The sequence below is a fragment of the Aplidium turbinatum genome, chromosome 17, assembly GCF_918807975.1.
Source record: "Aplidium turbinatum chromosome 17, kaAplTurb1.1, whole genome shotgun sequence".
Classification (NCBI taxonomy): Eukaryota; Metazoa; Chordata; class Ascidiacea; order Aplousobranchia; family Polyclinidae; genus Aplidium; species Aplidium turbinatum.
In genome coordinates this window covers 17,790,288-17,818,118 of record NC_137488.1, presented here as the reverse complement: position 1 = coordinate 17,818,118, position 27,831 = coordinate 17,790,288, and the positions used below count along the sequence as shown (strand labels likewise).

The 27,831-nt window shown below is 37.2% G+C and overlaps 1 protein-coding gene across 2 annotated transcripts; it reads right to left on the bottom strand.

The window, feature by feature from the left end:
• Positions 1 to 188: 188 nt before the first annotated feature.
• Positions 189 to 25,488, bottom strand: LOC145786942 (uncharacterized). Of its 2 annotated transcripts, XM_082598687.1 has the most exons (26): positions 25,383 to 25,488; positions 23,216 to 23,386; positions 22,663 to 22,836; positions 20,919 to 21,206; positions 20,492 to 20,569; positions 19,710 to 19,901; positions 16,451 to 16,564; positions 15,791 to 15,935; positions 15,249 to 15,418; positions 14,037 to 14,096; positions 13,749 to 13,847; positions 13,292 to 13,451; positions 12,439 to 12,584; positions 11,893 to 12,006; positions 10,921 to 11,100; positions 10,551 to 10,721; positions 9,498 to 9,785; positions 8,574 to 8,687; positions 7,191 to 7,313; positions 6,256 to 6,429; positions 5,674 to 5,877; positions 5,027 to 5,146; positions 3,926 to 4,048; positions 2,659 to 2,781; positions 2,033 to 2,169; positions 189 to 1,415 (listed from the first exon to the last, which is right to left on the bottom strand). In XM_082598687.1, exons 1-26 carry the CDS (start codon positions 25,444 to 25,446, stop codon positions 1,383 to 1,385), a joined length of 3,765 nt encoding a protein of 1,254 aa, XP_082454813.1. In that variant the 5' UTR covers positions 25,447 to 25,488; the 3' UTR covers positions 189 to 1,382. The 2 variants fall into 2 exon arrangements, with proteins under 2 accessions (XP_082454813.1, XP_082454814.1); XM_082598688.1 differs by lacking the exon at positions 3,926 to 4,048.
• Between the last annotated feature and the right edge of the window lie 2,343 nt (positions 25,489 to 27,831).

Sequence of the window (27,831 nt, the reverse complement as noted above, 5' to 3'; positions counted from 1 at the left end):
CTTAATTTTCTGAAGTTAAGTTAACAATGTAGAACGGCAGCGTACTGTAGGCTAGGCTACTGAGTTCTGGTGGTGGAATCGTTAGTTGCTCTGGTGCTTTCATTTGGTGTTCTGGTTGAATTCTGTCGTTCTACGCTACTCAGTTGAAACAAGTCAATAAAAAAAATCAATAGTGGATATAGACGATGTTTTCTGGTCATTCCCACCGCACTACCACGCTCGGAATGTTGCTGCACTAACTACAACTGTGTATGGGCGGTGCATCCTTAGATAGCGCCGCTACATATACATATGAAAGTGAGGCCACACATAAGGCCGCTGCAGTGACCCATAAGCAAGCCCGAGAAGTCACATCAGTCAAAAGCGACTTTGCGAGCGCCATTAATTCTGCACAGTTCTGCTACTGACGCAAAATACCGTAAAATAACACACTAAGAGTCGGAAATAAGTTGGTTGTTGAACAATTACTGTATTATCAAAAAATATAGAGCGCAAAATGTAGATACTAAACTCATGTTCAGCAAACGTTTCGAAAACTAAACTGTCTTCATCTTCTGTGCAATAAATGTATAAAGGCTGTAATAAGATGAAAACAGTATAGTTTCTGAAACGTTTGCTGAACATGAGCTTAGTATCTACATTTTGGGCTCATTATTTTATGATTAGATGAACTGGGCGTTCCAACCGTTTTGCTCTTAAAATATTATTCAATGTTTGTTTTAATTGCTGCCTCACACAACAATAAAAGGCATTGTGATCGCATTGTTTTGGGACAATCAATATAACAAAACTTGTTTTTATATAGCGCTGTATCCATCCGTCACCTCCGAGATAACATTGTTATCTCTGAGGTGACGATCCATCGCAGAATGCGATGCTTTTCAGCGCTTTACAATCACAAAGCAGACAGTGTCAATGCAGTCGTGTAGAGACGCAACTGAGTAGGCTACATTATGAACCACTTTTGTTTCAGTATCTCAGCATGAGAAAAGACTACGAGGCATTTTTAGTTTTTGTGTTTTGCAACGGCTCAGCCATCTATGGCTCAGCACCTGTGACTGGAATGAACCGTGGATTGGATTCTCCATAAGATTTGATCAATAACTTTCAACAAGCATCACAATGATTAGTACAGCGCCACTATTCATTCTTTGTAGCGTCACACAAGCCTGCAAAGGAAACTATACATGTGGCTTATTCACGGAAGCATCATATTATATAAGAGTTATGTACAAATAACATGCTCCACATAAACGTATAATAATTGAATTCAATGGTTTTTTATTGTTCTTATTAAAACTGTCAATATAAGTTTCCAGTTAGTGTGATACAATTTCTTGATCAAAAGTCAAGTTGAACAATAGACATTCCAGGAATCAAGTTTAAACTACCGCCTTCACGTCACTAGTGATTTTCTGCAAAAGAATAAACAAATCATTGTTTTTTTTTTAATTCTAAATGCAAAGTCGCAACCCCTCAGATCTTTTCCTTGATGAATTTCGCCACGTCATGAACAACACCAGGTACGTTGGGTACATTAACGTAGTGGTCATGTGGATCACGCGAAGTAGCTTTAGCACAAACGGAAAAAAACCCCAGAAGAATCAAAACTTTACTAACGAAGACACAATTTTTTGTAGTTGATAGTAAGCTTACGTCAGAGACGCAACTGACAGAGTTAAGGTTACCCTACCCAGCACACGCCTTCAGGTACTTAGCAAGCTTTTGACTTGAAAGTGAAGTTTTAATCAGTGGGTTTTATCATCGCGTTTAAATTGTTGATACTCAGCGTTAGTTTGTTTGTTGCTGTCACTCACATCAATCACAAGTCAGTTGATCACATGATAATTTAAACCTAATACTAACATTTGCCTACTTTTTTCACATACACATGTTAAGTCCAATAAGTCTGAACAACGGGGCCATTCGTCGCTTGAAAAAACAGCAAACCGTCTTCTCCTTGGTCCACGGTGATCCAGAGTGGTTAATTGTTTAGTGATTGTAATTCAACAAACCGACATAGGCTACTTACAATTTCACAAACTGGTCCCGTGTAGCCTGATGGACAAAGACACCAATCTCTGGAGTAATCATCTTTTGCTTTCACACAAGTGCCCCCATTTCGGCACTTCCACATCCACCACTGAGTGGTTTCACAAGATGTGAGATCTGCAACATATAAATGCTGGTATGGCAAAACGCACTAAACTTGCTATAAAAACACACTCAGACATAGTAATTGATAAACACGCAAAAAAGAAAAACCACCAGACAATTTGGTTCAACGTTCAGTCTACGCAGTTAAACAGCCCACCAAAGATAGATCTCTATTTAGTTACAACAGAATGAAATAAGTTATAAAAGTAGGCTAACACATTTAAAATAAAGAGAAGCTCCACTTTGTCGACTTCAGTAGTCTGACTTGCACAAGCCCTTTAAAGTCTCAACAACAGCGGTTTACATTTCCTTTCAGTACAAATCCCTTTTCTAACAATTATAAAACCTAAAAATCCCTTTACTAGCCAGACGCGAACCTGAGTAAAAATTTCAGCAAAATTGCTGTCAAATGTATGAATTTCAGTGGTTAAATTTTAGCACTGTTTAGCTTTCAATGTCAAAATAATCACATAGCTCGTAAGCAGACTATTAAATCTGTACCTTCTTCACAGTTCAACCCCACCGTGTTGGTTGGACAAAGGCAGGTGTAAAGTGAGAGTGATCGAGTATCCACAACACAAGTGCCTCCATGTAGACATGGCGACGAAAGGCAAGGATTTTTGTCTGTGGAAACGAATTCTACAATGAATAGGCTTTGATGGATTTTATACGTTTCTTAGTCATACCAAGCCATGCTAAAACTGTATCGTACTGACATATCCAGTGGCGTTGACAGAGGGGTCCAGGGGGGTACTTTTAGAACCGGGCCCTTGGTAATTTTAAGGGGTCCGTAAACTTTCTAAGAAGTCCGGGATCTTGAAGAAACTATTGCGCGTTCTTTGGATATATAATAAACTTTTCTTATATTTTATAATATTTAATATCTTTTCAGGTATTACAGATTTATTGCTTTTGCATATTTTTCAGGACCGTCTGATGATCCTCCTTTTAGGGTGAAACAGGCTGTAGAGGCTTTAGAAAGTAATAACTATATTTGATATGATAAATTTTTCTTGTGTTTTGTTGGATTTGGGGCCTGAGGTTCACTTTGGTACCGGGCCTAAATTGTCCTCTCAACAGCCTTGGACACATCTTAAGAATAATGATGCTATATAAGATCCTCAAATAGAAGCATACCCAATTACTCATGTACTAAAACGTGCTGAACTGATGGACCGAAACTATGCAGCAACCCATTTTGTAAATGCGGTTTGAAATAAACTGCTTTTGACCTTTGCAATGGACATAAACACAGGTTAACGTTTATATATCTCATCATTTTTGCATTTTGGTTTAATGCAAAGTCATCACCTAGGTTTAATCACTACGGCAATTTTGGTATGACGTTGTTGTACGTATGTAAAGTGTTCATGTACATGCATGCAGTGGCGTTGTCAGGGAGGTCCACGGGTACGTTTGAACCCCGGCCCGGGACGACTTAAGAGACCCGTAACCTTATTAAGGGGCCAGGGACTTAAAAAACCACCTCGTGTTCTTTGGACATAGTGTGTTCTTCTTAGCCCGAAAATTTCATTGGTACCGTGCTCAAGTTATCCTCTCAATGGCCCTGCATGCACGTGAAGTTCAAAGCAAACGTATTAATATGGCACATTATATCACTTGGAGAATAGAAATGGCTTTTCTTGGCCCAGTTTGACCCTACGTGATTAACTGTATGACGATGAAATATTTACCCTTTTTCAAAATTATTTTTTGAAAACATTTTAATACCGACTGATGACCGATTTTCAAATTTTACATTAATTACCAATTTCGCAGTATCGACCAACAGATGTATTCGGGCATAAGCATGAAAACCCCATGATAGTCCTTGGCTTCTCAATACATGTGCCTCCTAGTTGGCACGGAAACGATGCACAAGGACTTTGTTCTGCAACAAACATGGAACGCTATCACTGGAATTGAAATAAAAAAAAAATGTCTTGACATGAGACAATGAATTAACTTTAAAAGAACATACTATGGTTGTTCGAAAACAAAAATTTTAATTAGCCCTATGAAAACGATAGCTACTCCAGTTTAGTATTTCAAATTTCATGGTTCTTAAAAATACAAAGTAACCAAGATTTAACCTAGAGCATAGGGATCCAATAAATGTTCAAAAACAAGTAACGTAAAGCCATTACTACTTTGGTTCATAAGACCAGCATGACCTAATCATGATTGAGGTGAGACGTTTTAATGGTCAATCAAAGGAGACCTTTTATAGATCTCATTTTAATGATATATTATTATAGAGAGAGATAATAGCTTTAACTTTCGTGTTAGCTTTCTTTCAACAAAAACTTTAAATTTTACATCAACACTTTACATATTTTTGTAATCTGTCGCATTTACATCAACTTTTGAACTAAAATATCAGTGGATTAGTGGTTAATGTGTCCGCCTCTGAATCGGTAGGTATGGGTTCGATACCTTATCGGGTCATGTCAAAAACTTAATGGCACTGAATCTTTTTCCTGCTTGGCACTCAACAATGGAATCTATTCGGGTAATAATGTACTCGGTTGCGCCTCCATGCGCTTCCCTGACACTGTGTTATTTGTAAGGCGCTGAGGAGCAACGCATGTCTGCTATGGATACAGCGTTGCATGAAAACAAACAATTTTATTGGATCATCGTTGCAGTATCATCAAGAGCGGGGGTGGGTTTATCCATCGAGAAGTCGGGAACTTTCCCGGCTGGCTGGTTGAACTTTTTAATAAACTGAGCATAAACTGTACCTTGTTGTAGCTTATGCTCATAGGCTACAAAATTTGCTTTGATACAAGTCCCGAAAAAAAGTCCGCTTTTATTTCTAATTCTCGGACCGGTTCAGTTTGCTAATCCGCCCCTAACCAGGAGTTACCTTCTGTGCAGTCTTTTCCTCCAAATCCAACAGGACATTTACATCTGTATGAAGAGTTGCCTACCGTTTCAATGCAGATTCCCCCGTTCTTGCATTTTGGTACTGAACAAGCGCTCACGTCTGAAAAACAATGTTAGCTTTAAATCCTTTTTTCAATAATTTTGAAATAGTTGCTTCTGCAAGTCAATGACCCCCTCGTTAAGTAGACTGTACTTTCTGTTTTTTTGTTTTTTTTTAACTGACTATAATTCTCTCTGTCCTATCCATTGTACAGTGCTTAAACGAGTGTCACAATCCGAAAAGACTGTGCATTATTTTTTGCTAAAAGTTTTTTAAGACTAAAAGTGTTTTTTGTATCCAATTTCATAACGAGTTGAAATAAATAATGTTTATCTATTTTTACTGATCTTGGAGAAGTTGGGGGGCAACCGCCCCCTACCCTTTAATTTCAGCTTGTCTCCCAAAAATATTACAACGTTTTAATGCAATTATAATTGATGTTAAATGACGTTTACCCCAGAACAGTTGCTTTTGCCCCGGGTAAAATTCTTTTTCTAGCTGTGTTACTGGCACAACCCTGCAATTATACCAATTTGTCTCTAACATCGAGTTAGACAATCGATAAGTTTTCCACTTATTGAACTTACCTCGTTGACACAAGAAACCCACTTTTTCAACACAATACCAACTTCTAAAGCATTGTGTCCAATGCTTCTGGCATTGTTCTTGTCTCAACATTGCACACATGCTCCGAAAATCGCTGGTTATATTGAATTTAGGTCTTGTGCCATCTTCCCACTTCCAACCCGTTTTCTTGTCGCGTAATCCAATGTGATACCAAATGCCGTCTTCTAAAAGTAACCAATAAGTTTAGTTAGTGTATATACGAACTATGTAGGACGTAGGTGCTGTATTCACAATATAGTTACATAATGAAAAATGTTGTAAGAACTCTAGGCAAACTAATCGTGCAGTGTGAAGTGCATCAGTGGCATGGACTATGAAAGATGGCCGACACCCTTTTCTACACCTCTGCTGTGTTGACATGTATTGTTGTCACATTATCAGAAACAAAAACAACTTAACTGAACTGAATAATGCACGATAATTTAGGCTACTGCTAGTCATTGCATTTTTGCTGCAGCACCACATTAAAACTTTCAGTGAAAAATAATAAAAAAAAACATTTGTTGCACGGGAAATTATGCTGTGAAATGTGAAATATTTACCGTCTTTTCTTTTCCGAAATTCATTAGAAATAACGTCCATCGCAAACCGATTCTTTGGCATAGCTAAGGTTCCATTGAACTGCTTGCAATATCTTGCCGACTTCGCGTGTGATAGAGTTGGTGATTTATACAGCATGTATTCCATATGTGAGGTTTTTCGAAAGATTGGCAACTCTGCAAAGTCGATCAAACGTAATCCAAGTACAGTATAGATTACCTGTGTGACTGTGTCTTTTGAGAGTAAGAAATAGCTTTTCGCATTGCGCAAAAACAGCTGCCACTTAAGCGTGGGCAAAACATACGTTTTGAGTACGGCATCCCATTTTGCAGAGCTTTAAAGAAAACATTTTGTTCAGTGTAAGGTTGACATATTTAAAGACTCGCAGTCAGATTGGGTAATTTAGTGTGAGGTCAAAATTTTGTCCGAAGCTATTGAAAGTGGAGTCTGTACTTAAATATATGACAGGTCATAGTGATCAAAGCCAGATGTTCTACTCCTACTCCGCAGCGACGTTCGATAAATTGTTATAACAATTATAATAGCAATCAGTAGGCTAGCGTTTACACTGTATATAGTGCCACAACCACAGTACAAACTATGCTTCTGGGCGCTGTATATGACGATGGTGATAAAATAATTCAATACTTTTAGTCATAGTGTTTAGTAAAACAGAATATTTCAAATGACTTTTGAATTGTTTTAAATCTTCAGCTTTCTTTATACAAACAGGTGTAGCCTAAACAATTGCAGCAACTAGCATTAACAACTGGGTAGCTGCGATTGCTATATTGTGTCTTACATAAAAGGTTACATAGCAGAAAAACAAAAAGTGAAAATAAAAAACTAGCAAAAAGCAAACTTTATGACACATATTCTTTCTATCTTGAAAATGTGAAGGCAAATGCATATAAATAACACGAAGATTTTTACTTACCGATTTCACAGTTCTTCCCATAGAAGTCTGACAAACAGGAACATTCGTACCTAGTAGGTAAATGCTCAGCATGTCGGCAAACCCCTCCATTCAAGCACGGCAATGACAAGCAAGGGTATCGTTCTATTGCAATAAAAACAAGATTCAGCCAAGCTGAGGTTACCAATGTGTAGGCCTAATCTGCGATGCATGCAACAACCAACTGATATAATCATAGTGACGACGAATTTACCATCAATGTCAATGAAGTCAAAATATTGTCGCTGCATAGCCGGGTCGCGAGATCCCTGGCTCAGCGTTCGAAAGGTTGCCTGTTCGTCAGCGCTCAAAAGCATGCGGCTGTGTCTTTGGTAAAACACTTAAAGGCATGCCTGAAGGTGGACGCAACGATTGACTTCCTTGCCTTCCTGTCCACCCTGTCAAGCACGTATGACAACAACTGTCGTCGGAGACAGTCGCTCTTGCTGTGCGTAAGACAGCTGCTGTTGTGGTTTTCGTTGTCGCAGCTATTCACGGCACTTTTAATTTCTCTTCCCTCTATTCGCTTTGTCTGAACAGCGCTATGAAGAAACCGAGGAACATTGTTTCCAATAACAATTGCAGTGATAATGCGATTACATTAGAAAACAATAATCCAATATTGACTTTTCCGGAATGGCCAAAACGACAAAATGATGCAAAAAGAACGAAGAAATATAAAACAAAAGTTTGTTACGTTGTGGACTACCTAATACTCTACAAAGCAATGATGCGATGAAAAATGCTGGGAGTCGCTAAATTAAAAGCGCACAGTAACTCGAGTGGCGGGAAATTAATTGTTGAAAAGGAGCGATCTTCCTGGTTACCGGTATGCACTTAACGGGTTATTGGGAATCTTCAACAGGGCGTAAGCCTGGATACGACTGACTAACTAAGTCAAAATATATGACATAAATCAACACACCAAATATAGATTGATACGCAAAAAAAAAACATTTCAATGTTTCAAAAAAATGTTTCAAATTTCAAGAAAAAAAAAAATTTAGAAGATTAAATATCTCAGAAGTGCATAATTTATTTCATTATGAGAGACTGAATTTTATGTAGCCTACCGTACATCCAGTAGAAAGATATGTTTTCAGTCCAATCACTTGATAATGCAATGTAATTGATGTTGTTTCGCGGCAGTCGAGCGTAGCAAGGATTGACAGCGATAGCCACGTGTTTCGCCAATGAGGCTGAGCTCATCAGTATCGCACCACTTATTCATGCCAAATAGTTCTCAACAGCTAAGAGATTGTTGTTTTGACCAAATTAATAAATTTCAATAACTCGATTATCAATACAGCGATTGCTTGTTACATAAGTGCTATCTTTTAAAGCAACAAAATATAGAAAACGAACTGAATTCGCAGTGTTTCCCGAAGAAATCCAGTGTACAATTGCAAGTGAATGAATCTCCGTCCAGCCTGCAAGAACCTCCATTCTTGCATTTGGCAAGCAAGCATGGATTGTATGCTAAACAATTATTATTAATTGCATGTTTATATCAACTTTTATCGCATTGTTGTTTCTGTATTTTGAAATAAATCCGACAGCATTTGCACTTGAAAGGAATTCAGGAAAACTTTGTTGGTATATTAAGATCATTACTTTAATAAAATAGCTTGTAAGCGTATAGATTGGTGATTCGTATCACTTTAATTTACAGGTAAAACTTATTAATATATACAAAAATAATAAGGTAGGTAAGTAAATATAGAGAACAACTATAGATCCAGTGAAACGATGCTACAGAGAAGTCCCATTACAGATGCAATGGCTGGAAATTTTGTGTTTGGGAAAAGTCCAAATAATACCAATACCATGTTGTAACATATAATTTTCAATGACTTGCTGATTGGTATCACTGGACTTTGTTGTGCATTGACATTGAACACAGAATTTGCTAAGGTTATAACCAGGGTTGCCCATCGTGACCAGGGTTGCCCATCGACGGGATTAATATTTTTCAATAATCGACTGTGGAAATATTAGTGGAAGGCTGTTGTTGTTTATTTAGTCTCAACCGTAGAATCGCGTTCTAGCCACATAGTGTCGGTTATCGAATGAAAGAGCAATGGTTTGAATTTTGGGAAATAAATTCAAATAAACAACACGTGTTATGAAAATGGAAATGTGATGACTAAGCAATTTAATAACAACTGACACAGCGAGCAATAGCGCTACAAAACCCGGTACAATTAGCCTATTGCAAAGAGTGGTAACAAAGCAAGTACCGGTACAAACTAATAACTGCTCAAAACATTTCTCTTGTAGCCACACTACCTCTTTCGCAGATAAATGATCTTTGACTTGTGCAGTTAACTTTCATCCAACAAGTTTCATAACGCCCAATACTATACTCGTATCGAAGATTCTGACGACATTCGTATGATGACAGAGCAGCGCATTTATAACGTTGATTCATCCAAGAGTTTGCCCAAGCTTCATATGGCCTCACAACAGAAGTGTACCTTGGAATCAAGCTGCTTACGCGATCGAGGTCGGGCCACCTCCAAGCGTTACCATGTCGTCTTAATCCGATGTGGTACGCAAGATTGTAATCTGAATACTCTGTAAAAAACAAACAATTAAAAGGAGCAGGAAGCACTGCTGGTTTAGTGTACATGACATAAAAACACAAAGCCGTGCGCAACGGTTCAATAGGAAAACAGAAAAATTCTTTGTTTCTTGGCAGCGGATTGCAGCAAGAATTGACAGCGATAGACACCGTGTTTCGCCCATGGCTGGGCTCGAATACCCTTGTGGTACGACTTAGTGGTGCGATACTGACGAGCCCAGCCTTATGGGCGAAACGTTGTGTTTATCGCTGTCAATTCTTGCTACAATCGGCTGCCGAGAAACATATAGTTTATGGTCTAAATGGCTAGCGTGGAAACTACACCGTTATGGTTGGCGAATCACAATTGCTCGCTGTACTAGTGAGTACTCAGCCTTGTGCTGATAGGCAGGAAAAACGCTCCCTTCTTCACAGAAAATTTTTTTGTTGTAAATTCAGCAGCTAATCATTTATCCACCAAACATCTGTATGTATATCAACCATCGTATTGCTAAGTTTGAACCTATTTTATGTGGGGTTTCACAAGGCTCTTTTTTTTGAACCATTGCAATATTACTGTTTTTTAATAACAAACTATAAGCTGTTAGCTTTCAAAACAAACCCAATTTGCAAATGACCGTTTATCATCTATGTCAGCATGAAGTGATAAGTGATTTTCAAGTTATAGTGAATAATAAACAACTTAGGCCTACATGAAGTAATTGGCTGTCGATTAAAATCAAAATCAAATGTCAAAGAAACAAATCTATCCCTCTGACCGTGCTGTTTCCTCACGATAGATTGTATCTCATAGTGATGACTTTCGGAGCGTATCTTCAACAATGTTCCACCAAGTTTACAACAGTGACGCATGGCTTTGTTGTGTGATAATGTTAAATGTTTGTAGAATAAAAACTCATGATTTTCATACAAATGCACTTCAGTGGGACCTTTGAAAGCAAGATACAGTATAAATTGCAATGAAAATAGACATTAAACGACTACAAGAAACAACAACAAAATTACTTTTCATACTTCAGTAACAGCCCTCATCGAGTTAGCTGCTCCTAAAAACTTTCGTTTACAATCGAAACCGCTCTTCAGCATACGCTTGTAGTGAGGCAAGATAGAGTAAAATCTTTTTCTTACATCTTGTTCTGTTTGTCTCTTCTTTATGTCCTTTGCATTGTACTACATCCATAAGTGGACCTAAGCAATATCTCCGCCGAATTGAGGTTGGCGGATCTCCAGTGCACTCACTCCAAGGGGTCCACTTAGACCAGCTGTACCATGGTAATGAGTCTTGTAGCAATTTCTTAGACTTGACATCTGTAAATGCAAAAACAATTAATTTCGAAAACGTGCACTGATCTTACGATATAATTGTCTAAAAATAAGAACGGAATTGTCTTTCAAAATTGCTTTGACTCTCGCATCGCTTGTACAGTTGTAAAGCCTAAACTTCAACACTTTCATTCAGAGAAGTAGCTTATGTAATAGTTAAGAAAGCTACGAACCGTAAACTATTTGGATTTTGAAACCATTTCATACATTAGTAGGATTATTGACTTTGATGCACTATCATGTCTTAGCAGTTGAACAGACAGCTACTGTCTGAAGAGCATTTTTAAAATGTTTAAAAGAATACTTTTATGAGCTTCTGTAATCTTTTCTGGAAAAACGTGTTGGAATTAAAGTTATGAAACAAAGTTATTTCTTGATAAGTTAGTCAATCTCTAACCTCAGTCAGGTCATCCTTGTCATTTGGCTTCACCCAGTAATTGTTTCATTTAATTTAGTTAAAACTTTATTCGCGGACTGGGAAAGCTTCTATGAAAGCTTAACCCTGACAGTGTTGCATACAAGTAGATTTGTAGAGGCTGTGAACCACTGATACAAGCCCGGTCACCGGGATTGACAGAGTGAAGTTTCCGCTTATTGTTGATGTGTTGTTGTATTTGAATTAAAATGGTGCCGCTCAATGAACAGCAGTCCTTGGAATGGGTCGCTCAAGCGCACACTCGTCGAACTAGCGCCGCTTGATCTAGAAGTTTTTTCGTTCATAAAGCCAGACTAAAAAGTAATATCTTACTGCATGAAGCATCAGCAGACATATTTTACCTCCAATGCCTTCAGTTGATCGAACTCGGAACAAAGTTTTTGCAAGATTTTCAATGACATTAGCTTGACTTTCATATTTGGATGAGCTTTTTACTTCAGCATTCGTGTTGTCATCTGTTAAGAGAATAAGGTAACTGCTGTGGTATATATGGCACAAAACTACACGTAGTCGTCTTGCAAAAACTATGGGAATTTTCTTTCTCCATGGCAGCTAAAAAAAGCTGAATAATTTTACTTCTTGGTACGGTTTGGCAAGCTAAACCGTTTTATTACCTTACCATCTGACACAAAACATTGCTATTCTGAACACCAGCTCAGTGGCCGAGTGGTTTTCGCTTTCGGCTCTTGTGTGGGTGGACCTGAGATCAATTCCAACTCGGGTCATACCGAATACTTTATATGTGGTACTGATTCTATTCTTTCTTGTATGACGCAGTAAAGATAAGTCTGGTAATGTTGTTGAACGACAATAAGTAAACTACTGTATAACGGTAGTATTACATTACTATTTTGAACATGAACAGTAAACTTATCAGCAGACCATACCGCAAGCTTTGCCGTCTAAAGTGATGTTATCAACGGTAGCGGTCCCGGCAACTACAATAAATTCAATTCTTTGGTACTGGGGGTTCTCCGTAACATTGATTTGAGCAATAAACCATTTGTCCTTTTGTAATGTTGGTGGTATCCAGCTGCAAGGTACGGAAGAAGTTTCAAAGCAAAAAAGTGATAGTTTCCATCAAATTCGAATACAGTCAAAATAGTATGTGAAAACACAATACGAAACAAGACAAAGTAATTTTGCCTAGATCATTTTACAGATACACTGATCGGTATAATTTACTTGGGTATGACTTAAACTACATCTGTTGTTACTTATCAGTTTATCGGAAATGGAGTTTACTTCACAAACTATCATAAGTTTATGTCTTCCTTGTTGTTGGGCATAAGAGAGTCATTTAACAAAATTCTGTTTCAATTAACACGCCTTCGTTGCTTTGATAAACCATCGTTTCGAAAATTAGTTTTTCTATAAAGTGTCGGTTGTATAGACTATCATCCGATAAAGTGTCGTAATCTCACCCTCTTCACTATGCATAATAAACATCCCTAATACGTAGACTCAGGGCCGTTGAGAGGATAATTTAGGCCAAGTATCAAATAAATCTTCGGGCCACAAATTAAGACACATCTTAAAAAATGCACTGTATCCAAAGAATACGAGATGGTTTCTAGAAGTTTCCGGGCCCCTTGGAAAGGTTCCGGGCCCCCAAAATCATTCCGGGCCGGATCCAAAAGTACCCCCTGGACCCCTTGCCAACGCTACTGCGTAGGTTAACATCTTAGCATACCCAGTCTACAACCAACTTTTTCAGAATCGAACTCGTCAAGATCCTACCTCTTGTTTCCAAGTTTTACTATTAACTTGGAAGCAATAAATCGTGGAGACTGCAGCATGTACATAAAACGGAGACACTGAGCTTGAAGCCTTGTATTGAAAGGAGGGGATTGCAAAATAGAAGGGGTTTCCCCATACACTGACACCCGTGCCACGTGACCTAGAATAGATCTTTTTAATAACAAGAAATACCTGTTTGTAAACTATAGAATTTTAAAACAACTTTATGTGTAGGCCTATACTCTCGGTACAAGTGAGTTATATGAAGTTAATTTTATAAATTTACAACTAAAGTCCTAACACAGTTTGGTCCAATTATCACAAAGTTTACAAGCTATCCACAATAAGCAGAAGTTGCAACGGTCATAACGGTTCTTTTGACAACGATTTTCATAAGCTTGGGTTTACTGGACGAAAGTTACACTTTGAAAATACTTCAAATATTGGTTCGGGTTACCCAGTTTATTGCATCGACAAATCTCTCTCTTCATCCATCGTACACCACCACTGAAGGTGTATTCACACAACGGTTTTTCAGAAGTTTCGAAGTCGCATTCTGTTTGAACAAAATTTTGCAGTATGTTGTTGTTGAACATAATATGGGACGCTAAGAAGCTAAGGACATGTCCATCGTTAGCAATGTAATTTTGTTGATATGCTTACAGAAACTAAATTTTTTTGCACGGTTCCATTCGAGCTTAATTTTTTCCATAACGATTTTAGTAATCTACAAAAACAACATTACCGACAGCTTCTCTTGAAGATTTTCTCGAAGGATCGAACGTGTCAGCTTCTGAAGCATTATCTGAAAAAAATTCATAAAAACTTGTATGCTGTTTGTCAGCAGACTGCAGGCCAAGCATAAGCATGTAATTTAAAAAAGAAAACTTTAAAAATTATTTCACTCCAAATAAAGTTATAACTTACAATATGCGTCTGGAAGCAGGATTTCAATGAAAGAATACAGAATAAAAGCAAACATACCTTTCTTTTGAAACGAACCAGCTTAGAGTCCGAGTGGTTTCGCTTTTGACTGTAGTGCTGGTAGATCACAGATCGATTCCAGGTCGGGTCAAACCAAAGATTTTAAAAACGGTACCGATTGTGTTCTTTCTTGCATAACGCAATGAGAATAAATCGGGTATAATGTGATGACATCGTAAACCTGATATAAAATAAAAATGAGCATTGTCCCTAGAAGACCTTAGCTATTGTAGAGTGACAACAAATAAACCATACCATTATTATTACTATCTTTTAATAAAACCATGGATAAAGAATCTTTATAGACTTAAAATTACCAAACTAATTTGCGAAATTGGAGATACGACTTTGTAGCAGATGCAAAACTAAAACTACAACAACCAATGCGTTGCCTCAACCATAAGTGTGGCAAATCACAACTGCAAAAGTTGTGTAACCAAAATCTTAAGGTATGCAACTTTATACTGACTTTACAGCATAAAGGCTTCAGGCAAAGATGCAAATGCCAGAAAGATTCACACCAGTTTGGTACAATTGTACTTATAATTGTATGATGTGTAAAAGTAGGCTACAAAAATTGTACTTATAAGGTCAATATGATATTATTGATTGATTGAATCTCTATTCTGGGACTGGGAAAGCTTCTTGCAGAGCTTAATCCTGGCAGTTTTGCATACTTATAAAGGCTTTGAATCACTGATACAGGCTTGGTCACTGAAATTGACAGAGTGAAGTTTCCGATTGTTGCCGGGGAATTATTTCATCCATTAGATGCCGCTGAATGGAGAGCAGTCCTTAACGTGTGTTGCTCAAGCGCACACCCCGAGAGTCGAACCAGCGCCGCTTGATCTTTAAGCGCGCTAACCCATTGAGCTATCGGTTCGATTATGTTGAAAAGCATAGGCTAGTCGTTGAAAAACCTCTTGCTGTTGTAGAGCGACAAAGATATAGTGAATAGTTGTTATTGCTGTACCCGTTTTAATGGTATACTTGCGACAAGCATGCAGAAGCAATTTGATATCATCAAGAAACACTCCTCCTGACTTGGCATGAAAAGATATGCGCATCTTTGTTTTTGTCTGATTGATGTTAATGCGAGCTTTGTGCCAATCTCCGCGACGTTCAAAGGCAGCACGCATCCACCTTGAAAATTTGTGTGACAATGAATAGTATGCAACAGAAATTGGATTTTGTGCAAATTGCATTCAACCATTTTGCCCAATATTTTATAGTACTTCAAAAATGTTTGCTCTTTGTTGTTACAATATCATCAACAAAACCAAAACCTTAAGATCATTATCTAACATATACTCATATACTATTATACTACTGATCCTGCTATTCAATGACAAGTAAAACTAACCTGACCTAGATTTCCATCACTGATCGGAAATTTGGCTAATCTGTCTCGTACGACAAAAGCAGCAATCGTTATTTCAGGTGGAATACAAAAACAAACTGTGTTTTTTGTCCAGTGTCATGCCAAACGTATAAATAATCTTCCAACCGTCTTACGTGTGATTTCCAACCCTCACTTCCAACCATGGATTATCAAGATGAAGCTTGTATTTAAAGATGAGACAGCGAGGGCTCTCTTTTGCCGTGAAGAATGGAGATTGAATGACGGTGGGAACTCTCCAAGCGTACGCAGCGTAATTGCCTCAAGATATGAAAATTGCTCTAATGTTTCGTTCAAAATTCAAAAAAGCAGTTTTCTTTTCATGACAAGTGATGATAGTTTAAATTTATTACATTTATCAATCAAATTACAAAAGAGTTAAAAAGAAATTAAGTTCTTCTACGAGCTTACAAGTTTTCTTTGTTTGCTATACCAGTGTTATATCAGTACCAGTGCCAGTATATCATAGTATAATACATCAGTGCCAGAATATCATGTGTGTTCTATTGTGTAACTACTCAATTTGTCTCGTGCTGGAAGGACAAAAAAAAAACATCTTTCTCTCTCTCATATATCAGTGACAATCAGGTCACTCACTTTGGTTTGTTTTTTTCCTTGGTTGAGTTTTTTTCGAATTCCAAACGAAACTTTGCAATCAAGTAGCGAGTACACAAGGGAAAAAAATCGTCAATGGGTTTAACACGTGATCAGGTATTACCTGTTTTACCATGATATATTTTGTGATTTATTATCTGAAATCTTAATTAATGGCTTACGTCTTTCCCGTGTCCTCACAGCATACCACTTTTGCAAGGAATTTTTGGGTTGATCCAGGTGGGAATACCAACAAAGACGTTCTGCCCCGAAAGAAAAATCACAGTCTGTGGAAACTATAAAAAAAAGATAAAAGTTGGAATGTATCGAAAGAAAAAAATGGGGACAAAAGGAAGGGTTTTGGAAAGATATGAACTTGACGCATACAGTATGATATAAAGATCACGCGGCTGTGTCTTAACACAAAGCATTTAATTTCTTGCATAAAGCTACACAAAGATTGATTGTATGGTCTTTTCGTCTATTTATTCCTAAATTTTCCTTCTAAGCATTAACTTGGACTCGATTAAACAAAGCCACTATGTTAAGCAGTTTTCAGCACTTAGAATAATTTTACACGAAAATGAATTGGGAAGAAACTATTGTAGCCTTAGTACAACGTGAAAAGAATAATGACTTGCTTAGAGCTACAAATGCTTAATGATAAGAAATGAAGAGATAAAACGTTCATCTGGTAACCTATGTTTGAAGTAACAGAAAGATTGTAAATTAGCTAAATTACTTTCACAATATGTAGAAAGGAACATTCTTCCTGGCAGTCAGCACAAGGCGGCTTAGTCATTAAGAATAGTGAGCAACTGCGATTCGTTAACCATAGTGGTATAGCCTTCATGCTAGCCATCAAGACTATCCAATCAACTATACGTTTTTCGGCAGCCGATTGTACACATGTGCAGTAGGGTGCCACAGGCGCCCTCATGTGGTCGAAATCACCTGAACTTTTTTTCTGGTGTGACATTTCACATATTAAGGCACTTTGCAAAGTTTGATTGAGATTGGACAAAAATTGGATGTGCAGATTGAAAACGAAAGTCTAAACTGAAATACAGTAAAATTAGGGGATTTCCCTAGTTTGAACATCAGTTTTTTTGCTATTTCTCATCTTTTTCTCAACATTGAAACAAGGTAAATTCAAGAATTAGGTTAGGAGACCAGTGCCAGTATGTCAAGATCTCAATTGAGGTCAAGCATGACAGCTCCGCGCATGTTACATTGATTCACCATCTTGCAACATTGAATCAACATAGCTGGCTTGACCTTACTCAGGGTCTTGGAATAATGGCTTTAGTATTTCTTCTTCTGTTGAATCAGTATTGCAGCGCCCAGGAAAGCTTAGTATTAAACCCATGCAAGTTGTGACTTAATCTGGGAGAATATAGCAGACAGCAAAGATAAGGCAGGTAGCCTACTGAAAGAAAGGGTTATGTTACCTTCGCTTTTTGCAGGAAAGGCTAATAATGTTGCAAAACCTATGGTTGTATTGTTTTTTAGGTTATTCTACTAATGATAATTGATACGGTAGTGCTTTTACAAATCGGTCTGGTTAGTATTACAATAATGAACAGCCAGTCTCAGAATGTTGAGAAACAGTATCTTCTTCTTTCTACTATTCCAACGAAAGATGATCAGAAAATCAAGGGAAGTAAACTGCCAACTTATCATCAAGTGATTTTAAGCTTTCTTGCCTGCAGGAGCTTGAATCTCAAAATCCCACGAAAAGGAAAATCCAAATATCAGTAGATGCAGCAAACGAGACAGTGAAGGACATCTTAACGTTTTACTACAAAGCTAATATTCCAACAATTCATCCAAAAAAAAATGCCTCAAAAAATTCAATCTTTTCGAGATGAAATGAGTCTTATCTTCAAAATTCAGATCGAATACTTCCATAGGAGTGATGGAAAGCAATCGGAAAGGATTAAGGAATTTAAAAAGAAATTCAATTGACCTTTCCTTTCTGGCCTCGCGATGTAATGAAGAAGATGTCAATTGAGGAAGATAAAGCATTTTTGTGGAGCATGCAAACTACCAGAGAGGCGTCAATGGCAGGGAGAGACAATGCTTTGCGTAAAATGTTGAAACGAAAACATTCTAGAAAAGAAGCAGAAGTGCAAAGGAAAGAAAAAGAAATAAAACGTCAAGAGGCTGAATCCAGCAACAAAAGTAACATTTTACTTTCTTCTAGCGATGATACCAGTGATGAAGTGACTGCAGTTAACACTGCCGAGCCTTCTACATCCACAGGAAGTAAAAGGAGTCACCGTCGAGTTGTAAAAACCGGTACCGCAATATTTGTACCACACGACATTTTACGATCACCTGGTTTAGTGGCCACAAGTTTACTAAACAGAATAACACCAACTGCATTATCTGCAACACTACACTCGTTAATCAAGAGTTGTTCTGGTGAAACTATTCGCGTAAACTTAAACCACATGACGGCTCAAAGGTATAGAGTTGAAACGATTTTCAATATTTCTGAAGCGGTTAAAAAAGGTTGGATACCTCCTGAAGTTGGAACCATTCATTGGGATGGTAAAATGATGGAGTCACTAACAAACCCTAATAAGCAAGTTGATAAGCTTCCGATATTACTATCAGGTATTGGAGGCTCAAAACTGCTTGGTGTTCCTTATTTGCCTGCACAAACATCCGATCCAAAAGGAAAGCAAATAGCCAATGCAAGCATGGAATTGTTAAACAATTAGAACTGTACTGCATGTCTTGCTGCAATGGTGTTTGACACCACAAGTAGCAATACGGGCCACAAAACTGCGGCCTGTATCCAAACACAAGATCATCTTGGAAAAGACCTACTTTGGGCAGCATGCAGGCATCATATTGGGGAGATAATACTGACGCATGTTTGGGAAGAACTCAAAATAGAAAGCAGCAGTGGACCCAACATTTCCATATGTCAACGCTTTAAAAGCAATTTTCAAACTCTTTCTGACAGCGCATCAGGTTGTTTTCATACATCAAAATCGCACGAGGAAGTTGATCTGCTTGCCAGCAAGCGGGAAGAATTGTCTAATGCATGAAACCTCATATTTTTAGGCATTTTTCATAAATTGTTGAACATATACAATTGACACATGATTTGTACGATTGTAAATTAGTGAGTAAGTTCACCAGAAAGTATTCGAAGTTCAAATACTCCGTAACTGAGAAGAAATGTCTGAGTTTTGATGATTTAGAGAGGATTTTACTATTGAAATTGTGAAAATTTACCTTTAAAAACTTTAAACTTAATCTGCACGTCCAAATTTTATCAAAACTTATTGAAATTTCTCACATATGCTTTTTTTACCAAGTGTCACATATAAAAAAAAGTTCAGGTGTATTGGACGCAATTTTAATTTTTGAGGGGCGCCTGTGGCACCCTAATGTGCAGTAGCAAGAATTGACAACGATACTTACTTTCACAAGTTGGAATATCATTTGACCAACTTCCATTTTTCAAACAACGTACGGCCTCACTTCCCACCAATTGATATTGGTCCGAAGGGCAGGAAAACCGAACTGTGTCTCCAGAGAGGAACCTATCATAGCCTCCGTATGGTGGATCGCTGACACCATTGTAATAAATAGGCAACAACGGGCAGGAAGTCACTGCACAAAACATAATTGTAATCATATTTATTATTATCATTTATATTATATTATATAGTTATAATCATTATTAATATATCTACATAATAATTACTTCTATGTGCTTTTTGTCAAGTATTTACCCCAGCAGCAGCCTCCCAGAGAGCAAAATTTGTCATTTTTATATTGATTCAGCTTAGCGCTTTGCAACACAATTTTAACGTATAAATCCACGACCGAGTACGTTACTTTGATCACTTAATGTACAATCGAAAGGCAGTTTAATAGGTGATATCTCGGTTGATATTTTTATACACAATAACTTGCTTATTCCGCAAATATAATACTTCTTGGCTAGCAAGGATGAAACGCTTCACAATAGATAAACATTCTACATTAAAATGCTTTAGTCCTACTGGGCGGTATTAGTTTGCAGAAAGAAGATATCCATAGGTAAATGCGACGTTTGGGAGAGTTAATACAAGCTAAATTTATAAAATAAGCTCAAGATTTTGTACGTAGCCTATCAGTGAACATACAATTCGACAGCCTTTTTCTTTGGAACCACAAGAGACAAAGGTTACCGCAACAAAGACAAATTTTCTGCATACCTTTTTTGCATTTCGGTTTTGCACATGGATAAGGTCGCTTCTTCTTGTCGCTACCTTTCTGAGTATTTGGGGGGATTGCTGAAATAAATTTATAACGTTTTTTGTCTTTAGCAGATTCTTTTGAACAGATTCAAGCGTTAGGAGCTAACACAAGAATATTTCCATGATATAATTTACTTTTTTTAGTAATTTAATAGTATTGAAAAGCTTATTCTATGGATACATTTATACTAAACTGCGTAACTCTATCTTCGAAAGATGACTCACTGTCTTATTTGTGCTCACGTTGCGGTTAGATCCAACTGAAGAATTAAGAAGGCTGTGTTGAAGCTTCGTTAGTGAAAGTTTTACTTCATGAATATTTTCACAACAAACAACCAACAATCAAGAATAAACATTTCAGTTGTAAACTTTGTCCATAGCTTACTTTTTCGTTGGCAAATAAACGGCCGTCTGGTGGCGCAAGACAGTTTTTCCCAACAATTATAGACAAAATATCCTCCGATGGGTATGTGACGGCAATATGATTTCGACATGGCAGCGCACTTGTGCTTTGTCATGTAGTTCTTTCTTTCGGTCCACATTTCAAATTTGTCCATTTCTTTAGTTTCATTTTCTTTCGCCCGATTGGAAACCACTGTTCCATCCGACCATCTCCACCCAACTCCCTGTTGTTTCAAGCCAATGTGATATTGTCTGTCTTTGGCTGACTTCTCTGCAATGTTGAAACTACTTCAGACTTACTGCAATAATGCACTAAAATTTTACTAAAATATATTGCTCAAAATCATAATAGATACGAAACAGTATTAACATTTCAATTAACAGCAAATTATCTACAATAAATATGCATATCGGCAGTCCACGGTGAAAAGCATAATAGGTGACACTAGCAGATGGCGGTGGTTCTTGTTATCACTGTATTATACTTAATGTAAGACATATGATTGAAAATGATCTTTTTACATACTTGGCAGTCATAAGTTTATTGGTTCCATTTTGAGCAATAGTCGATCTTGCGACTACGTTACACGAATCATTAATGAAATTTCAACAATTAGATAACGAAAAGGGCCTTTTTTAATTATTTTCACAAGCGCTTTTCAACCAGAAACTATCCAGTCACTTTGCTACAAAAACACAGGATAAAAGATGGGAGAACCAGTGGCGGCTCGTCATAAGGGACTGCGGGACTGCAGCCCCCCCAACATTTGTGTGCATATGTGAATTATATTACATATAGATAGTTTTGCCATGTTTTTTTAATTTATTTCGCTTGAAGAATTAAAAAAACTTTTAATATTAATTTTTTTTGTAATAAAAAAAAAAATTGTGTTACAAAATTTAATTGGCAACTTTGGGTCTGCAAATTCTGAAGGTCCGGTGTTGCTTGTTCTTTTTTTTATGACGTAGGTTTTTCAGAAAAAAGTTTTTTAGTGTCACTGAACAAGCGCTGTAGGGACTGCAAATAGAACAGACCCTGGTCAGGGATTCCAACTTTGGTTCTCGTAAATCTTTAGGGTAAGCGTGTGGAAGCTATCGGTGATTAGGTGAAGGGATCGTAGGTTACTTTACTTGATCTGTGTTTTGAGAAGTCACTGAGACAGACTAGTTTTGATGTGAAGTAAAGGAAAGCCAATTACTGTAATTATTGGTGCTCTTCACAATTCGTCCTTTTGGGATGATGACGTCATGAGACGTCACATAGTTGAAATGGACTATTATAAAAGAGGAAGTACGGGGTGGAAATGCACTGAAAAACACCTGAAGGAAATTGTCTCCCATTTATTCATTTGTTGTTCAATTTCAACAAATTTGCTATCGTTGGTAAGCACAAGCATAGATCTAACCAACTAAGTTAACACCAAGTCCCAAACTAGTACTAGCTCCATCTGGTGACCACCTAAACTTGACCAAATTCAAGCCATTATCAAAAGTTTACTTTAAATGATAAAAACATTAAACGACAGCCAATTAAAAGAACATATTACTGTGTTACTAACCCTAACTCAGTGCATTTATAACTCAGTCCGGTACAGGTTTATAATTATTTATATTAGGTTAGCCTACTGGTTGATGCAGCCCCCCCCATGTTTTGAGACCACGAGCCGCCACTGGGGAGAACAACACCTGAAAATTTGTGGGAAAAAATAATTTCAAAATAAACCTACTTCGATGAAAGTATCGTATTTTTTCTGAAATCATCGAGTTTATTTTTAGCGTTTTAATCACCGCTAGAGTTGCATTCATCCTTTGGCAATGTAGTTCAGCTTCGTCGTGGGTTAAAAAGATCTCTCTGAAGTATAAGAACTCAAAACTTTCATGGATCGTTCTTATTCTCGTACCTAAACACCAGGAAGTTGAGTACCAGTGGTAATTTTGTTATTAGAAGAACAACATTAATATCAATCATCATAAACAGCCTTTTATCTCAGACCAGTAGTTCTCTGACATTTTCAGCGCCCACAGAAAATTCAAAACCTTAAATTTGTACTGAATAAGACAAAAAAAAACAACTACTGCAAAGTTTTTGCAAAAAAAATCTAAAGAATATTATAGCCTATACCAACAACACATGACAATCACGCAGCAAAATATAGACAGCAATTTAATGTGAATCTTATTACATGCTTCATTTCAACTAAATTTTTTAACAGTTTGCGTCCGCTTTGGCGGCTTAGACTTCATACATTGTTTATTTACTGCTATACTTTGTTTACTTACATTCTTCATCGCACCGAATCCTTTCAACTTCATGTCCAATACATTTGTTATCTTTTGCGACGGATTTATCGCAACTTCGCCTCCGTTCTTTAACGTGAAAATCGCAAGAACACCAACTCCACATTCCCCAATTGCTCCATTTATCATTCGGTTGCAAACTTACATTGGTGCCTATTTAGGCAAAATATAATGTTTAATTTAATTGGATCCTCATTGGTTGCAAGCTTTACAACATTCAATAATTAAGCAATGGGTGTTCAAAATCGCAAGCAAAAAATCATTTTCATTTACTCATAAGCCTCTTTGCAAAACTTTGTGTCTTTTATATAGCCTTCACAATGTAAAATGGTGAATCTAAGTGCACTTATTGATAAAAATATGATTTTACAAATCCTGATAAACTTCTTCAATTGTTGCCTTATTGTTTTGAGGAAAAGGGATGGTAAAATTTTTGATAAAGTTTATTAAAATTTATTTTTAGCTGTAGCTGTGTCGTTGTTTCAGGTTTGTATCTGGAAGATATGAACGGCTGGATAATGATGGTCACATTTGTACTATAAGAACCATGTTTGTGCTGCAAAATAATTGCCATGTTTGCCATAACACATAACTAGGATACTGTGTTACGAAAGCTAGTGCAAATCGCTATTACCACAGCGAACTCGCAGCATCAGGCTAAAGCAGGTAGGTAGAGTATACACTGTGAAGTAAGCAACGATTATGCTGCTAAAAGCGAAATTTAACCAGATAAAAAGAAAGCTGTATTCTACAGTCTACTTCTTACCAGGGAGGAAGAGTTTGGAAGAGTTTGGAAGAGTTTTCTTACCAGGGAGGAAAAAACATGACAAAATTACTCAAGTGTCAGACTAAACCTTTTCAATTAAATATGAAACTGATAAATTGATTTCCATAACATAGGCCATCATTTACAATGCGGTATAGATTTGCAAAATCAACGTTTGATCTCATAAATGACGTCTGGATGACAAAATAGGTGAGATAGAAAAAACTTGGTTGAAAGCCAAACATTAAAAAGTTTTTGCGAAATGTTTTATCAGCATAAGAAGGTATTTTAATGCTTTTTTAATCTCAAGCTTCAAAGCAGCCATACAGAATGCACCTGCAAGTCGATCATAATCCTGTGTGAAATCACAAAATACTTCATTGTCGCACACAAAGCCCAGTTGCTTGCAAAAAGATTGCGTTTATTGCCACGTGGTGATGTCACGAACGTACAAACATTATAGAATTTGTTTGGTGCGAAGCCTATTTGAAAATTCTTTTACTTTTACAAAAGGTCCTGTCTGCTCCTGGATAGGATACATCACAAGGCTAATTAATGTAAAATATGGCTTATTTAGTTAATGGTGAAATAAAGCAGTAATAGACCATTATCATCCTGGACAAAAATTCTTGTTATAGGCCTATAACTTACAAGGTCCAACTTGTGATTCAAACAATTTTTACTCCTCATTGCACGCTTGCATTCAAACAAGAACTTTAACTTGTCTCCATACAAACCATTATTCCTATGTAGCTAATACAGTAAAACATTTTTCAAATCAATCAAAGAATGAAGTTTTTAGCGTGGTGGATAAGTGAAAAGCAGATGCAGTTTGTATCCGATGATCTAAAAACTTAAAAGTAAAATTCTCTTCCAAAGTGTTATCATCTGTCAGAAAAGTCATCAGAAAAGTCATCTGTTATCTGTCTGCATGTTCAACAGGGAATGCCTGTCTCGAACGAGTTAACATCATTGCACTGTGTATTTCCTGCCTGGACATTGCTTTGATAAGAATGAAAGAAGCACTTTTTCCTTTGCAGCAGCGTCCCTGAATGGTTCTACTGTAAATTGTTTTTTATGCACAGCATTCAGTTTTTAGCACTGAAGATAGAATCAGTATGCTTGTCGATACGTTTGCTAAACATTTTAATAATAAGGTATTAGTTTTTATATTTTGGGCTTTGAGGAGAACAAACCGATGATGACTTTTCACGCAAAGTAATCTAGCAATTCAACCATTGCTCCTAAGCTATCTAAACATTATCAACATCACATGGTTTTAACACCTTATTGAGCTTGGCGTAGCTGCTTGTCACAGTATTTTCTGCGTTTCAGTAATAATTTAAAAAAGTTCAAAACACAACTATAGGCTACTATACTAACCTTGAGCAACTGGCACCATTGCAACAATCACTGCTAAGACACAAAATGACAAAGCAATGCCCATTCTGATGAAAAGATCTCCAGCTTTTGAATGCGCTTCTGTAGTTTGTCAGACGACACAACACTTGCAGTTGGCATTACCAATGCAAGCCACACTATTTTGAAAGTGAGCAAAATAAGCGTAAACTGCTTGTTGCTGAAAATATGGTTCCAGTTGAAAGATTTCTCTCTGCGCTTAGATCCAGCTACCAAAATCCTTTTTTTATGTTAACTCATTGTCTGCAAACGTTGCATCAATGTGCAAAGGACGAACTTTGTGAAGTAGAACTAACACCCACATTAAGAGTACTAGCTTCTATACTTGCTTACATCTTTTTAAAACTGCTTGGTCAAATGCATTTTAAATGTGACTTTGCAATAAAAAAAAACTTTGCAGACTGCGTATTTCTTAGGATTGCTGAACGTGACTTCTTTCCAGCTAGAGTTTGTAGACATTCAATAAATGTGAAAAAACGGATTTAGCAAGCCAGATTCTTTCGAAAAATCTCAACTAAATTAGTGAACTTTCAAAATCTTTTTAGTATACTCCATGTCAAAATAAACGTTTTAGTGGCTTTTTTGTAGACTACATTACAAGCTACGCTGATAATTACTTTGATATGGTGTAGAACTGTAGGGCTATCATGTCGCATAAAATGACTGAACTAGAACTTTGTCAACTCATTGGTCCCCGAGGGAGGGAGAGGGACTTCGCTCTCGACAGTCAAACAGACCATATCCTCAATATAACAATTAATAATCAAAATTGGTTGATAATGGTAATGATGATGTGCGAACATTATCTCTCCTTTGCCTTGCTAAAATACGCAAGCAAAAATATAGTTGTATAAATTTTAAAGTCTCTGGTATCCGACCTGTAATTGAGATATACTGCACAACAAATGCAACAAATTTTAGTCCGAAAATACTTGAAAATACAACTTATCTTTTTATCAAGTCGACAAAAAATAAACTGGAGCATGAACTGGAGTAAAAAGGTTGACCTCTGTTGTAGGACTACAAAGCTATGAGCGACGGCTTAAGATGTCAAACAATGAACGCGTAGCTAATTATTGTATTAAGTTTTTTGTGTTACAGGCAGGCCCGGATTTAGGGGGGGGCAGAGGGGGCAGTTGCCCCGGGCCCCCCGACTTTTGAAGGGCCCCCCTATGTGAAAAAAAATGTGATTTTGTGTTATTTTTTTCCGTTTGGCCTTTAAAGTTTCTGCAAAATGCTGTGCAGTAGCCTACTGGACTAATGCAACTGTAGACACAGAGACGGTTTTTCGCGCCGTAGGCGCAAAAAATTTTTTTGCACGGGGGCCCCCCGATCTAAAAGTGCCCCGGGCCCCCCCATCAGCTAAATCCGGCCCTGGTTACAGGTCACAACATTTATGAGTGCTTAGTTTCATGTTTATTTGGTTTAAAATAATTGTTTATTTTTTGAGCTCTGGTTCTGTGTAGTGGTTACTGTGGTTGTTTCGGAACAGGTGAGCATTAGTTTCTTATACTCTTAATCTTAAATTGTTTGTAGTTATTTGTTGCTGATGCTACGTGATGAAAATACTAAGACAAACAACACAAACAGATATAGCTTGTATTATAATCTTTCAATAAACATAAATAAAACGATGTTGTTAGATTATGCAAACTGTCTCTGGCCTGAAAGTGATATTTTTGAGCAGCAGCAAACGTTTTGTTGCTGCCTGTTTTTCTGGAGACGCTCCTTGCAAATACAAAACATGGCGACCGACTTGTCACCAGGTTGCCCGTTCGGCTCCAGGGGCCTGATAAGCATGTTACGAGGGCAAAGCCATAAAGTTAATTAGTTTCAACTTTTTTTTAATTATGTTCATAATTTTATGCAAAGCTTCTTTCAAGCAGCAGCAATATTTGTTTACATCATTGAAGATTGTTATTTTCACGTTTAAACTTTTTTTCTTCGCCAGTTCAAGGTTCAAGGCGCTCTGCTTTTCCATCTTTGAACAGTGGCTTTGACCAGTTACCGCACGTCGTTAGTTGATCTGAGGAAGTAATTTTCTACCACATCACAAACTGTTGAAATTTTTTTGTCAGGTGGAACAAAGTTGCTTGACAAATTCGATTCTACGCCAGCCGGTAAATCAGTTGTTTTAGCATTAATTTAACGTTGACTGGGAAGAATATCAGACGAACAACAACCGAACGTGAGAGTTACGTGGCCACAGGTACAAAGTTCCGCGTACAGCTTGTTTTGTATACTCGTCGGTGATAAGAAAGTTAACTACACATAATAACGTGGACCGCTCCGAGCGCTTCTGGTTAGTGATGAGCTCCGGGCTTCCTAAAAAATGCAAGAGCCAAATGATGTGATAACGCTCAGACGTACTGAACTACAAAACACAATAAACAAGCACGTAGATTATATGTGA